The sequence below is a fragment of the Danio aesculapii genome, chromosome 17, assembly GCF_903798145.1.
Source record: "Danio aesculapii chromosome 17, fDanAes4.1, whole genome shotgun sequence".
In the NCBI taxonomy this organism is placed as follows: domain Eukaryota; kingdom Metazoa; phylum Chordata; class Actinopteri; order Cypriniformes; family Danionidae; genus Danio; species Danio aesculapii.
The window spans coordinates 7,495,697-7,510,721 of NC_079451.1; the positions used below are offsets into that span (position 1 = coordinate 7,495,697).

General features: G+C 37.1%; 1 protein-coding gene across 2 annotated transcripts in view; it reads left to right on the top strand.

Moving 5' to 3' along the window:
• The first annotated feature begins 905 nt into the window (after positions 1-905).
• The window catches only part of LOC130244248 (stAR-related lipid transfer protein 9-like), a 79,163-nt gene continuing 65,043 nt past the window's right edge, over positions 906-15,025 (top strand). For both annotated transcript variants that reach the window (XM_056476587.1, XM_056476588.1), the window contains exons 1-2: positions 906-1,155; positions 7,361-7,430. In XM_056476587.1, coding sequence (XP_056332562.1) covers positions 1,109-1,155; positions 7,361-7,430 — 117 coding nt within the window. In that variant the 5' untranslated portion in view covers positions 906-1,108. The remainder of the gene's footprint in view (positions 1,156-7,360; positions 7,431-15,025) is intronic.

Here is a 15,025-nt window from a genome sequence, read left to right on the forward strand (position 1 = left end):
TAAAAGGGCTCGCAAAATCACTCTGGACGCCTCACACCCAGCACACTACCTGTTCGAACTATTTCCGTCTGGTCGGGGCTTCAGAGCACCAAGCACAAAAACAGCCAGACACAGAAAGTTTCTTTCCTCAGGCTGTCTACCTTATGAACAGTTAAATATTCTAATACTGTGCAATAAATATGTACAAATGTTTTTTTCTTTTTTCATATTTATTTTGTGTTGTCACTTGTCACTTTATGTACACTGGAAGCTTCTGTAGCCAAAACAAATTCCTTGTGTGTGTGTGTGTGAAGCACACTTGGCAATAAAACTGATTCTGATTCTGTGTGTCTGTCTGCTTGCCAATAATACCTCTGATAAGATCCCTGCGCCAAAACTTACCTGTAGGTTTCAAACAAGGAACTGAGTTTGACATCACACATGAAAAAATCAGAGTAGGAGCTAAAGAAACGTCTTATTTTTATAGTTCGAAACATTAGTTGTTTAATAACTTTGGGGCAGTAATGATCAAGATTTAGAAGAGCACATATAAATCTTTTGTAACCTTTGTTGCAGTAGGCTTTAGGCACCCTTGTTGAATACAATCATTAATTAGTAATACTTTTGAACCATACATAAGGATGCAAACGGTTCTTTGTTTCTCATGCTCGGTTTCCTACTATGGCGATGACATTGCTCATGAATATTAAAAATAGAAGCTAATTTCATGCAGAGGCAGATCAGCGAAAACAACCAACCCTAATTAATATGAAAAATTCACGCTCTTATTTAAAATAGACGTAGGTGTTCTGCAAACCATTGCGGTTTAATAAACTAACGTCATGTTTTCTTCTTAAATATTCATAAGCTACGCCTTCGTCGTAGTAGGATCCGCAAGCTCTCCTCCCTTAGAGACGGCAGGAAGTTTCAGGCCAGTTCAAGCGCACTCGCGGCTCCACGATGTGCTCAGTGATTGTCTAGACGATATCAATAACATGAGCCGAAAAACTTCTCATGGCTTTCCTCACGCTGCTCGGAATTATTCGGAGTTCTGTAGGGATTTAATAAGTGGACTTTAAAGGACAGCACTACTTCAGTTTACCGTTTCTCTCCTCCCGGTGTCAAACGAATGGCCAACGTGAAAGTCGCGATTCGAGTCCGTCCACTGAACACCAGGTACAACAATCTGTTTTAAATAGCATGAATTGACTGTAAAGATGCATGATAGTGATGCGGAATGAAGCTGATAAACATCCTTGAGGTGTTGGTGCTGTTGCTATGTCTGGGAATAAACCTGCACTGACAGCCAACAGAAACTAGAACAAAAACAAACAGTTTATTAAAACTTCTCCCTTATTTTGCAAATCTATATAGTGAAATAGCTATATATTCATAGATTTAACATAACGCATCAAAGATAAATTAAGCTTAAAACCTATTCAAAACCTAATGCATAACCATGCTATAATGCATGCATAATCAGTCAATCAGAGCTGCAATGTGTGTTTGTGCATGATAAAAAATACTGTAATCTCCAAAACCTCTTTGAATCACGTTAAACCCCCAAAAGTTGGTCATACCCAATGATTTTTAATATCTTGTTGCATCATCAGTAATGTGCATGCTGTGTTACACAAAGTTAAATGTGTGTTTTGCTTTAACATTTTAAAAAGGAAACAAACAGCGATTTTGTCCTGTAGAGTTCACTACCCCACCCTCCAGCATTAGGCAAATTACTCCAGTATGTGGGTGCTGGACAGGGGGGTAAAGAAACTCCTCCCAGACTGACACACAAAGCTGTGTGCGTGTGTTTGGCCGGCGCTGCTTGCCTTGACATTTAAAGAGTCCCCTGAAGTGTGCTTGACAATGGACGACTTCATAGCTCCCCGTCACTATTGTGCAAATTAGGATGGTCTTTTAATGGGCAGACACTGGTTTTATGAGTGTGCGCACAATAAATGTGACTTTTTTTGCTTTTGTGAAATGCCAGATTTGTAAAAAATTATACCACCTTTTTTTTTAGTTCAGCTGTTGGCAGGAATTGTGTGGGAATGGCAAAGAAATTCAACTTTGCACTCCTCATAAGGAGAGTTATTTCTTCTTTCCACTGATTATGTTATAAAATGAAGCGTTTCTAGGCAGAAGTATGCACACACACACACACACACTTTCTCTCTCTCTTTCTCTCTCTCCATTTCTCTCTCATTCTGTCACACACACCGACAGAAGTAGGCTTGTGGTTGTGGGCAGGTCCTCCATTCAACAATGGCATGGTGAAACAGACCCACATGGTACTACACAACAGCTTCATAACAAGTTTGAAGGAGTCCCTTGCTTTAAGATGTATAACTTCAGTTTCAAACATCAATATTAATTAGAAATTAGTTCATTTTTGGGTGAACTGTCCCTGTAAAGATCTGATCTGAACTCAAATATTCTTTCATTCATTTTCCTTCGGCTTAGTCCCTTTATTCATCAGTGGTCGCCACAGTTGGATGAACCACTAACTTATCCAGCACATGTTGTACACAGTGGATGGCTTTCCAGCTGCAACCCAGTACTGGAAAACACCCATACACTCTTGCCTTCACACACATACCTGTTTAGTTTATTCAATTCACCTATAGCGCATGTCTTTGGACTGTGAGGGAAACCGGAGCACCCGGAGGAAACCCACACCAACACGGGGAGAAAATGCAAACCCCTTACAGAAATGCCAACTGGCCCTGCCGGGACTCGAACCAGCGACCTTCTTGCTGTGAGGCGTTAACCACTAAGCCACCGTGTCGCCCTGAACTCAAATATCTCAATTATAATTTACCATGCTAAAAAAAGTGACATAAACATCTCATTTGTAGTCTTACTCCAAATTTACAGCACTGGTTGAACCATATGTTGACATTGACAATGTTTTGACAGCGTCTCAGTATGAAAGTCCACATACAAATGGTTTACTTGTGTGCATTAAACTGGTAAAAAACAACAACAACACGTTTTGAATAGAGAACTGACACACCTCAGCTTTGAGATGCAGTTTTGTGTTTTCACACCGCCTACACTGGATTTCATTGTCTTGCATCATTTTAATCTGGAACCCGATACTTGGAGCGATTGCACAGCTGTCCTCGCTGCTCTCTCACACACTGACACACATATCCTTCTTGCTCACACACACACCTGCTTGTGCACAGCTGCGCGCCTCGTGGACGAGTGTTCAGCGATCTGTTTTGATTTGAATCTGACCTTCTCATGGAGCAGCACAGACGAATACTCCAGACCCCCGGCCTCTCACTCCACTGCCCCGTCTCAGTATGGCCCTGGATATGATCACAGCCAAATGCAGCTTTAAAGAAAAGAAAAAAACAGGCCTATGAGGAGTTTAAAAAGTCCAGGGTTAACCTGGAGTAAACCAAACCATTCAATCCACACATGAATTTAAAGCGTGAACTCTATTTTCTTAAAAGAAAGGTTAAGAGATTAAACTTGCCATATTGCTTATAATATTAGATTTACTGCATGCACGTTAATATTAACATCTGTCTGTGTTTGGAAGTGTTGGCATACTTAATACATTTTATTGTGTTTTTAAGTTAATGGAATAAGTTATTTGAAATGGTCACTATATTATCAGTAACTAGATGGGGTTTGAATGGAATAGCTAAAATGAGCTACAGTTTAGATATTTGGTGTTTGCTAAAAAGATTTTGAAATAAGTTTAGAAACATTACTGGGTGTCTGCTTGGTCTTAAAAAGTCTTAAAATGTCTTCAAAAACTACATTTTAGACCTAAAAAAGTTTTAATTTCACTAAAATATTGTGTTGTAGGCCTTAAATCATTTTAAAAAGGTCTTAATTTTCCTCTGGCCAACTAAAGCTACCCACTCGGGCCAACACGCATTCATTTATCAACAAATAATCTAAATTAAAAAAAATTTATTGCAAAGTGATGAATTCACAACAGCTGTTAGACATTTTTTTCCCTCAAAATTATCTAAATAAATTCCCTAACTAGGAAAAGAACTACATTTAGATAGATACATTTATACAGTTGAAGTCAGAATTATTAGCCCCCCTTTGAATTTTTTTTATATTTCCCAAATGATGTTTAACAGAGCAAGGAAATATTCACAGTATATCTGATAATATTTTTTCTTCTGGAGAAAGTCTTATTTGTTTTATTTCGGCTAGAATAAAAGCAGTTTTTAATATTTTAAAAACCATTTTAAGGTGAAAATTATTAGCCCCTTTAAGATATTTTTTTTGATAGTCGACAGAACAAACTATCATTATACAAAAACTTGCTTAATTACCCTAACCTGCCTAGTTAACCTAATTAACCTAGTTAAGCCTTTAAATGTCACTTTAAGCTGTATAGAAGTGTCTTGAAAAATATCTAGTCAAATATTATTTACTGTCATCATGGCAAAGATAAAATAAATCAGTTATTAGAGATGAGTTATTAAAACTATTATGTTTAGAAATGTGAGTAAAAATATTCTCTCCGTTAAACAGAAATTGGGGAAAAAATAAACAGGGGGGCTAATTTCACTCATAATGGTCTTAAAAGGGTCTTAAAAAGTCTTAAATTTGACATGATGAAACTTGCAGAAACCCTGCATTAGTAAGGGTGTAAAGGTTTTTACTGTCATGTTCAGCCAGTGGTGAATGAAGTAAACAAATCGAGCACTTGAGTGAAAGTACAGATCAAAGTACAAAGGATATGACTTTAACACACTTAAACATTAAAGGGATAGTTCATCCAAAAACAAAATGCCACTCACTCTTTACTTGTACACAGCTGTTTGGTGGTTACTGGTTTAGAACCTTCAAAATATCTACAGAAAGAATTTATAAAAGTTTGGAACCACTTGAGGGTGAGTTTTTGGGAGTAAATTTTATTTGTGGGCAAATATCCCTTGAAAAGTAAAAAGCAAATGAAATTCATTTCAACTCATCTTTATTTCTATAGCGCTTTTACAATGTAGATTGTGTCAAAGCAGCTTAACATACAAGTTCTAGTAAATTGAAATTGAATCTGTGTCAGTCCAGTTTTCAGTAGTAGTAGTTCATTTCAGTGTGGTTTAATTTTCACTGCTGTGAGTCCAAACACTGAAGAGCAAATCTATCGATGCGCAGCTCCACAAGTCCCAAACCAGGCAAGCCAGTGGCGAGACACAAAACTTCATCAATTGACAAAGTGAAGGAAAAAAAAACCAGGCTAAGTTGGGCACCAACATTTCTCCTCTGACTTCCTAAAATAAAATAAAGTGTAAAGTTACTTGCAAAAGTAATATGTAACCCACTGGGCCTACTGCACCCAACCCATTCTGAGCTGGGATCAAACCAGCAATTCTTTATATGGAAGTCGGTTGCGCTAACAAGGAGACTTAAGACCATGGCCTCTAGCGTCTGTCACTAGAGCACCTTTAAAGGTCAGAGGAGTGAGGTTTACCTGCATAGCACTTCGCTAGCTGGCCTCTGTTACATATACAATCTTAAGCCTGTTATAACACATACCTTCACATTACTTTTTAAAAAGTAACACATTTAGTTACTTTAAAAAAAAGTAATTTAAGATTTACTTTTAAAAGTAATTGACCCCTACACTGGTTGCCATGTCCACTTATTAAAAGCAGCATGTATTTATGTTTTTTTAGCTGGATAATAAAGGCTGCATTTACACTGCATGGCTCAAGTGACTCAATCCCAATTTTTTTCTCCCATGTGCCACAGATCAGATATGACCCATTTACGTGTAAGCAGGAAAAAAATCACATGGATTCCTATTTACTCAAATCAGATTCAGGCCTTGTTCATATGTGGAAATTTATCTGATATGAATCGATTATGTGCCCTCGATCGTGTCTGCAGTGTAAGCAGGTCGATCAGATTTTCAACTGAAAATGTGAGTCGCACATGAGCCATATATGTTGCCGGATTCTTTCATGGGCACGAGAGATAAAGTGCTTATGAGGTGCTTCGTCGGCCTCTGGTCGTTAATCGATGCAGAGCCGACGTTTGATGAGCTGGGACAATAGAACACACGACCCAATTATCATGCCTATGTTTGGCCGACCATATATAGATGTTAGAATTAAAGGGGCCCACGTTTTGACCTTCGGCCAAAGTCTGCCCAACGGATGTGTGCTGTCTGGGACATCATTAAAAACCGTAGCAAATGGCGTCAAGGCTGACGCTTTCATTTCAGAACAGACTTCAGCAGAGTCCAAAACCTTAAATCTCTTACACGATGACTATAAAAAGCTCTTATATTGTCATGTAGCACAAGAATTTGTGCATGTCAACAAGAGAGAGAGAGAGAGCACAACATCCGCCACTCAACCAATATAAATGTAAAGCTGTTGCATGGGCTACATCACATGCATAAATCACGCCATGGACATTACATTAAGAGAGCCACTTGGGCAGAGCTGAGCTCCAGCAAGGGGGAGCTTGAGCTCCAGCTCCTCCTTCCTTGCACTTCTTCCACGAGTGATGTCACTGGGGGTTTGGGGTTAGGGGTGTGATGGGTGTAGGCATTAAAATAGCTTACAGGAGGAGGAGCTCAAGCTCAAGCTCCCCCTCGCTGGAGCTCAAATGGCTCTGCAGCGAGCTGTGAGCACCACTTGGCATTAAGATGCCTACTGGTTTAAAAAGACCTAGATTAAAAGAAGATGGCCAAATGAGAACTTTTCTCTTATAAACTATAGCAAAACAGCTTATCAAAAAGAATTAAAAAATGAAACCCTGCGAACAGATTAAACACAGGAACGAAGAAAAGAGCTCACTTTTATTATCAGCTGTCAGTCAGCGCCCGCTCATTTTTTTTTCCTGATCAATGTACCTTTGCTGTGTGCTGTGTAAATGCAGACAATCGGATACAAGTCACTTTTAAAAGATGATGTAAGCAGGTCATCAAAAAAATCAGACACAGTTACAAAATGTAGTGTAAATGCAGCCAAAGTGATCAAGTATATGGAGTTAATAAAAAATTCACCATATTTTGGTATGTGGCTTAATTTCAAAATAAGGAGTTTACTTGCGTATTATAGTCATGTTATTATTTGCTTATCAAGATCTGGCAACACTATTGAGTCAATTAGCGTTTCTAACAGTATGCATATAAAAGCTCTATTATTTATTTAAATAATCATTCAAATCAAACTAGTTGTTCTGTTCAATTCAAGTACACACTGTAGATTTTTATTCATTTATTTTTTTTGCAAATTCACCACTTTAGGAATGATCCTTCTGTATGTTTTGACAGCTATCATCTTTTAATGGGACAATAGTTTGTATAAAAAATATACTTTTACTCTAAATGTTTACTTAGCCATGACCTGTACAGTTTCTTGAACGTGAGTCTGTTTTTGTCCTGCAGGGAGAGTCTGGATGGAGGACGGTTAGCTGTACAAGTGGAGGACAAAGTAGTGAGGGTCCGAAATGTGAAGGTTTGTTCATTTTTTTTTTATTTAGTATGAGTTTGTTACAGTTGTTAAGCCATTTTTATAATTATCCCTGAAAGAAGATTCAAATCCTTCAGTTTAAAAATACCTCATAAACACACCAGAAATACTGCAGTTGTCCAACTAGTCCAATGTTACAAGAGTTCAAAGACATGCAAGGCAGAGTTGGGGTTAGACTTGAAGTATCTCAACAACAGGAAGTTAGTTGAAAATGATTCTCTTCCTGCTGGATTACTCTGTTTATTTATGCCATATAAAGGGACCATGACATTATCACTTTACTCTTTACACAAGAAAACCCAAAATATCCGATAATCTGCACACATTCCTTACACTTTCTAAATGTCATTCCACACCTCATTCCTGACTAAACAAAGAGCTTCAAAACCTGACCGGTGAGATGAGTGTTGAGATGGGCTGCTTTTTGACCAAAATAGTCTGAAACGAATGTAACTACAAGCACTAGGATCCAAAAAGTGTGTAAAAAATATGCACTAAAAGTTTGGGATCAATAAGATGTTGTTGTTGCTGCTTTTGTTTATAATGAATTAATACTGTAAACAAGGTTTGACTCAATTTTATCCAAAAATGTAAAAACATAATTTTTTGTAACTTTTAGAAGCTGTTTGCTCTTTGCTTATCCCATCCATTCCGTGCCGATCTGGGACAGTTGAAACAGAAGCTCTTTGGAATGTTATACAAATGCGCCAGCCATTGCTTTGGTAACCAAGTGTAATGTAAACAGCTGTATGGCTAATGAGATATTTCTTTTCTATATCTGATATTTACTTCGTTATCATTACTTCGGTGTGCTTCTGCTTAGCCAGCAACAGAGAGTGGTGACATCACACACACACACACACACACACACACACACACTATACCAGCATGGCTCAGAGGGGTTGTCTACTGAGTGGTACGATACGCTTTTATGGCTGCTTCCACTGTCAAAAGGTACCAAAAAGTGAATCGTACCATACCACTTTTTGGGTACCATTTGCAAAGGGTACCTAGCATGACAAAAGGGTACTAAAAGGCTGAACTAGACGCACAGCTGAATGCTATTGGTTTACATAGAAGCATCACTAGCGCATACACAAGCAGGAGAATGTAAACAAAGGAAACGCCATTTTTAAATATATACATTACATTGTAATACTATATAGTAGAGCTGCACAATTAATCGAAAAAAGATCGCAATCTCGATTCGACCCCCTAGACGATCTTAATCCAGCATTTATACGATTCTGAAGCAAAGGCAGAGAAGCAAAGGCGGCTGCACGAGTCTTTTCATTGTTTCACATACATTCCTCAGTGACATGGACACCTCCAAATGATGTTGAACGAGTCACATACTCTATTTATAAGGTATAACTCACCTAAACATGTCATTTTTGTCTTCATATAATGTTTTCGCGGCCGGGAAATCACACGTGACGTAAGCTGCTGACCGTGAGCTGTTGTCACAGAGAGGGCGGGCGCACAACCTACTTAATGATAGACGCGCGTGCGTCTATTTTAGTGAACAGAACCTGCATAGGCTGTGAGTAACAGGAAATAAAGTTGTAAATATTAAAGTTGTGAAAATTAAAGATGCAGATTAGAGGTTTGCACTGACTGTAGGCTCTATGTTGTGTGTTGTTGAGACTGTAAGGGTCTGTATGTGTGTATACACATGAAATACAAGTGGAACTGTACTTAACTGTTCTTAGAACCATTAGGACAGAAAAAGAGGCTGTTGATAATGCTAAATGTTTTTAGAGCATTAAATTAGCATATTAGGGTGAAACCTGCAATCGTGCTTTGATCTGCACCAAAACAATCGTCTAAGACTGTCTGAAAGAGTTGGTCTCGGCTCTATTGAAACAAACTTTGCTGCTGATTGACTGTAGTGAGAAAGCAAATCAATTAAATAATTAAAACAAACTCAATAAACGTCTTATTTTATTTTAAAATTTCTTATTAAATGTTACAAAAAATAACGGGCAATAGATTTATTGGTTGAATAGATCGATTTTTTTCAACCCTTGACCACTGAAATGAGTCTATTTATGAGAAAGTCTTACCGCTGATTTATATTTGGTAACAGTGTCTGTGGGTGTCACCATTCCGAATTAAAATTCACCATTTCGCCTATAATGTCTTATTGCTCATCATCAAAAATTTAAATAACGACGTATGACAGCTTAGTGGAATCTTTGGGGCTCTGAAAAATAAACCCTGAAACTTGACAAATGTGAAGAGAGTTTACTCGCATGTGACTTGTTTGAACTATTTTGGTCCTTTTAGAAACTTTGCTGTGTGAAAGGGAACCGCACCAAGAATGAAAGCAAACTGCCCCAAGAACTAAATGCAACAATTTTAATTTCTGAACAAAACAATCGATCTACAGGTGTGAAAGCACCCTTAGAATGATTTCTAAAAGCTCTGGAGTAATGCTGCTAAAACTTCACCATCACAGGGAGTGATTACATTTTAAAATATGCTTAATATTTATATTAATAATATTTTAGAACATAATTTTTTACTGTATTTTTGTCCAAACAGTAGGGCTTTTATTTAAAAAAAAAAACTTTAAAAAAATCATTTACCAGTGCCAGACTTTTAAAGGGAAATGCAGTTATTCGCCTCATTTTTTATTTAATTATAAGATTTAAATACTGAATTTAGGTGACATTTTAAGCACTATTTTTAGCTGAGTTATCTTGTCAGATGGTCGTCATAACCAGACTTTTGATGTACAAAAAACATTTCCTAAAGATTTAGAATAAAGAAATATGACAACAAATTTATTACATCATATATCACTAGAAAAAAATAGGAATCTGTTAAAGTTTTAAATTTAAAACTGTAGCTTACTGTCATTTATTAGGCAAATAACAAACTGGCCAGCACATTTCCCTTTCCTCAGTCAGAATTTGGGATGCTGAATTTGGTATGGTGTGACTTCAGAACGGGAAGTCACGGCGTGCCAAATTCGGCGTCCTAAATTTTATACCGACAGCCAACATATTCCGCTTGGTCTTAAAGCCTTTTCTGATGGGCTATTTTCACAATTTATTATGGATTAGCAGTCAAAATAGGACAAATGAGCTCCTGTATGGGACAAATTCTGGACCCTTATCAGTGAAGGGTGGGTCTTTTGAACCACCCAAATCCCCCCTTCCGCCCCACCCCCCACCCCGCGTAATGGTAAATGGTAGCTAGAAAACGTAGTGATTATCAGTTTCGTTCTCTACTTTTAATCTTAATGCAACTGTCTAAAATATAAATCCTTCGCCTACATTCCTACTTCAAAAGCAGGAAATACTCCCTTGAAAACATCAGTTGATTAATGGATTAACGAAATGACAGAAGCCACATCTGGTCACCTGCTGTGAGCGCCAGAGCACAAATAAAGACTTACTTTCTACTAGTTATTTAAAGAAAGTAGGACAGTTTTCAAGGGAAAAGATGAGCTGATATAAACAGACAGAAGACAGGCTGACAGTAACTTCAGACTTCATATAGTAATAAAAGCAGCATAAAGCAGATACACATTTTCACACTGTATTACAAGGTCACAATGCACACAGTAGAGAAAAAGGTTTTCTATGGCCAGATGATCATTTTTGTGTTTTAATAGAGTCCCGGGGCAGAGGGCAGCAACTTTAACTTCACATTAACAGTTGTGCAAAAGGTTCAGGAAAATAACAGTATCTGGTTTTGGATCACCATCTTGAAACAATCATAAAGTTGTCAAAGCAGTGACCTAGATGTGAACACATGTGCTCTGATAAAGGGATCAGAGTAGTTTCATGCTAGATAGTATCATATTTAAGTTCCCAAATTACCAAATCCTGAATCAGCAAATAGATTTTTTCTGAAGTAAAATGTAATGGTTAAAATATATATTATATATATTATACTACAGTGTTTCTCAACTGGTGGGTCGCGAGAACATTTTCAGTGGGTCACGAAGTGTGTGGTCAAAAAAACAGCAAAAGTTTAATTTTTAACCTATTTTGCTTATACCTGACTTTTATTTTGAAATGCGCACGCAACAACCGTACCGTTTGACACGTGAAATAGCGTATATGCTGAAGAATGCTAATAGGACTTTTAATTTGCCAGTAACCTGGGTTAAGCGCTTCCGGTGAAGTGTATGCCATTGCAAAATCGGCGCGTTTAAGGTCTGTTTTCTTTAAAAATCAGCGATCTCCACTGGCTGAGTGATATCTGATATAAAATAGGTCTCAGATTGTACAAGAAGTGCTGCATTAAATTACATTTTCCCCGCCATGGCTTTATAATATGAACATTTAATTTACCACAGTATATTCAATGGAGCTTTTGCGCTAGCCTGCCGATTCTGACAGGCATGTGCGAGTAAACGACTTTTTGTCTCGTTTTACGCTTGAGCAACTAAATGAATGCCAAAGTCTATTTAAATAATTGTATTGTAATTACATTACAACATCGATGCTGTAAAAGAAACCGTATAAAAAAACTCACAATAACAGGTCACCGGAAGTTTATCAGTATGGAAACAACACTAGCTCAGCGTATACCCTATTTCATTTAATTATAGCAACAAGTATGTCGAAGCGCAAGTACGACCCCAAATATGTAAAGTACAGATTTACATATATTGATGACGAAAAGGCTTAAAACCTTAGTGTGTCATATGTAGTGAGGTGCTCTCACAAGAGAGCATGGGACCTTCTAATTTAAAACGACATTTAGAAATCAAACATCCCAGTTGCAAGGACAAACCTGTGGATTATTTTCAAAGACGACTCCAAGAGCTGAGGGCATTACAAGTGCATACATTTTATTAAATGACAGCAATAAAATGTTGTTTATTTGTAAGTCTTGGTAATTTCCTTATGATTTATCTGTCACTACTTGTGTATGTTAACAAATAAATACAAATTAATTATAGTTCTTAAAGTAATATTATAGTTCCTAAATATTTGGGTCGCGGCTAGATGACCATATAAAAATGTGGGTCCCATGGCCAAACCAGTTAAGAACCACTGTTATATACTGACAGTGGTGTTAAGTAACAAATTACAAATACTCAAATTACTGTATTGAGGAGTTTTTCTCAGGAATTGTAAGTAGTTTTAGGAAAGTGTACTTGTACTTTCACTTGAGTACATTTTTACAGCTGTATTGGAACTTTTACTCCACTATTTTCCTTCAACCTGTAAGCACTAATTTATTATTTTTCATGTCTATGGTGATTGGCTAGTAGAGAAGAAGTAGAGTACTTAAAGTAGAATAATCTGTTCTGTGATTGCCATCCAATCAAATACAGAACAACCTGCACAACATTACACGCAACGACCGAGAGACTGTTTAGACTTTGTCACTGATGAGATGGCGGATGCTTACTGTATGATGACTGAAATCACCAAATGACCTTAAACATTCACTAAATGCACTACAGAATGTTACATTTTCACACACACATGCACAAATTGACACATCAACCTTTCACAGTGTAATACTCACTACTCCCTACTCTTGAGTACTCTTAAAAGGGCTATTTTTTATTGATACTTTGACTTATATATACAACAGAAACTTTTACTCTATTTGCACTACAGTATTGTGTAAGAAATGGTACTTTTACTTGAGTACGATTTTCCAGTACTCTTTCCATCACTGGATACTCACCCCATGTGAATTCAAACCTGTGTGACTTTCTTCACAGTGCTATAAATATAGATAGATATTAAACACCTTCGCTAAGGTTTTTGTAACCACTGACTTCAATTGTATGAAAAACTATTCTCTAGGAATAGATAGGGCTTAAAGAGGTATATTTCATGACATTTCGGGGAACCTGGCCTATTGGAACATGGCCATTTTATTAAATCTTTATTAAATTTAGTGTTTTAATTGCTTTACTTTATAACTATTCTTTTGGGACAGATAGAGTTTACCTACAGGACTTGCAAAGTATATTTCATCACATTTCAGGCAACCTGGCCTATTGGAGCATGCCCATTTTATAAAATCTGATTTTGTGTATGATTATTATCAAGCCTAAATTTAACGGTGCTGAGTGCAATGCTGGGGCTCATTAGTGAAGCGGTGGGCACATTGTGAGGTCATTAAGTCAGCTGTGGGATGGCCATTGTCTGAATAATTACGCCAAATATAATGTTGTCTGGGTGACGGGCCGCCGGTGCCCGGGCATGTTTCTGCACGCTCCTCCAATTTCACACACTGTGCCGTGAAGTTCTGTTTGACCAGCCGAATAAAGAGCTGAGTTCTACATGATTTGTGTTCTGCTGGGATCTGGGTAATAACTTGATGCTGACAGTCGGGTCACGCTCGGATGCTTAAGTCATTTGTCTTCCAGCCTAACTACATCTTAATTGTTGCCTGAGCGTGCTAAAGAGTATCCCAGACGTCAGCTATACAGGCACAGAGCCTTGCTTCTTGGCGTCCATGTTCTTTAACATTATTAGTGGAAAAACTGAGCACATAAAGGGCTGGTCTCCCAGTAATTGATTATATGGATTAAGTAGATTTTCGATGTAGATCTTGGCAGCCCTTAAACAAGGAATTTTAAAGAAGTGTTATGAGTCATTACAAGTTTCATATAATATATTGGTATAATCAACAACTTGGTTTGAATATGTGAAATGTCTTTAAATGGGACCTATTATGCTCCCTTTTACAAGATGTAAAATCACTCTCTAATGTCCCTAGAGAGTGTATGTGAAGCTTCAGCTCAATATACAGCACAAATCATTTTTGAAAGTATTGCTTTTAGGCTTTGATCCAAATTGTGCCATTTTGGTCGCTTTAAAATCAAATGAGATTGTACTCCTAGCCCTCTTTTCAAAAGGGGGTGGGGCTATAAAGGTCTGTGCATCAGCATAGTGGCAGATTCAAAAGAGGACTAACAATATCTCTGTAAAAAACTGAAAATGTCAAAATAAGCAGCTCAAATCACTGCAGTCTGAGAACTACAGTGTACATTTGTGTATCATAAAGCTACACATTAGGCATGGGCCGGTATAAGATTCTGACGGTATTATAATTTTGGGTAAAAGCATCATGGTTTCACAGTATTGTGATTACTGCTCTAAAATATGTCCTTTTTAAAAGTCTGGGTAAAAAACAAAAAAATTTCCCCACAACATATTTTATTTTGAGAACCATTTAAAGTGTTTTGTTACAGTAAACATGTCAGGCTAAATAATTCAAATCAATTTTTTTTGCTGTCTTAGTTTTAAAAACATTGATTTCTTTACTATTTTAAATGGCATCTTTGGATATCTTTTCTGCTGGAGATACTGTTGTCCTAAAAAATAAATAAAAAATATATCTTACATATACCGTAGGCAGTGTTGTGCTAGTTACTGAAAAAAGTAACTAGTTACAGTTACTAGTTACTTTTTTCAAAAAGTACTGTTTTCAAAAAGTAACTCAATTTTATCGATTACCTACACCAAAAAGTAATGAATTACTGTTAAAAGTCATTTTTGAGTTTTTACATTCATTTACACATTTTTAATACTCCCATTAATGTCCTTATAATGTCGCCTCAGCGCTGCATGGAGAATACCCTGTTGATC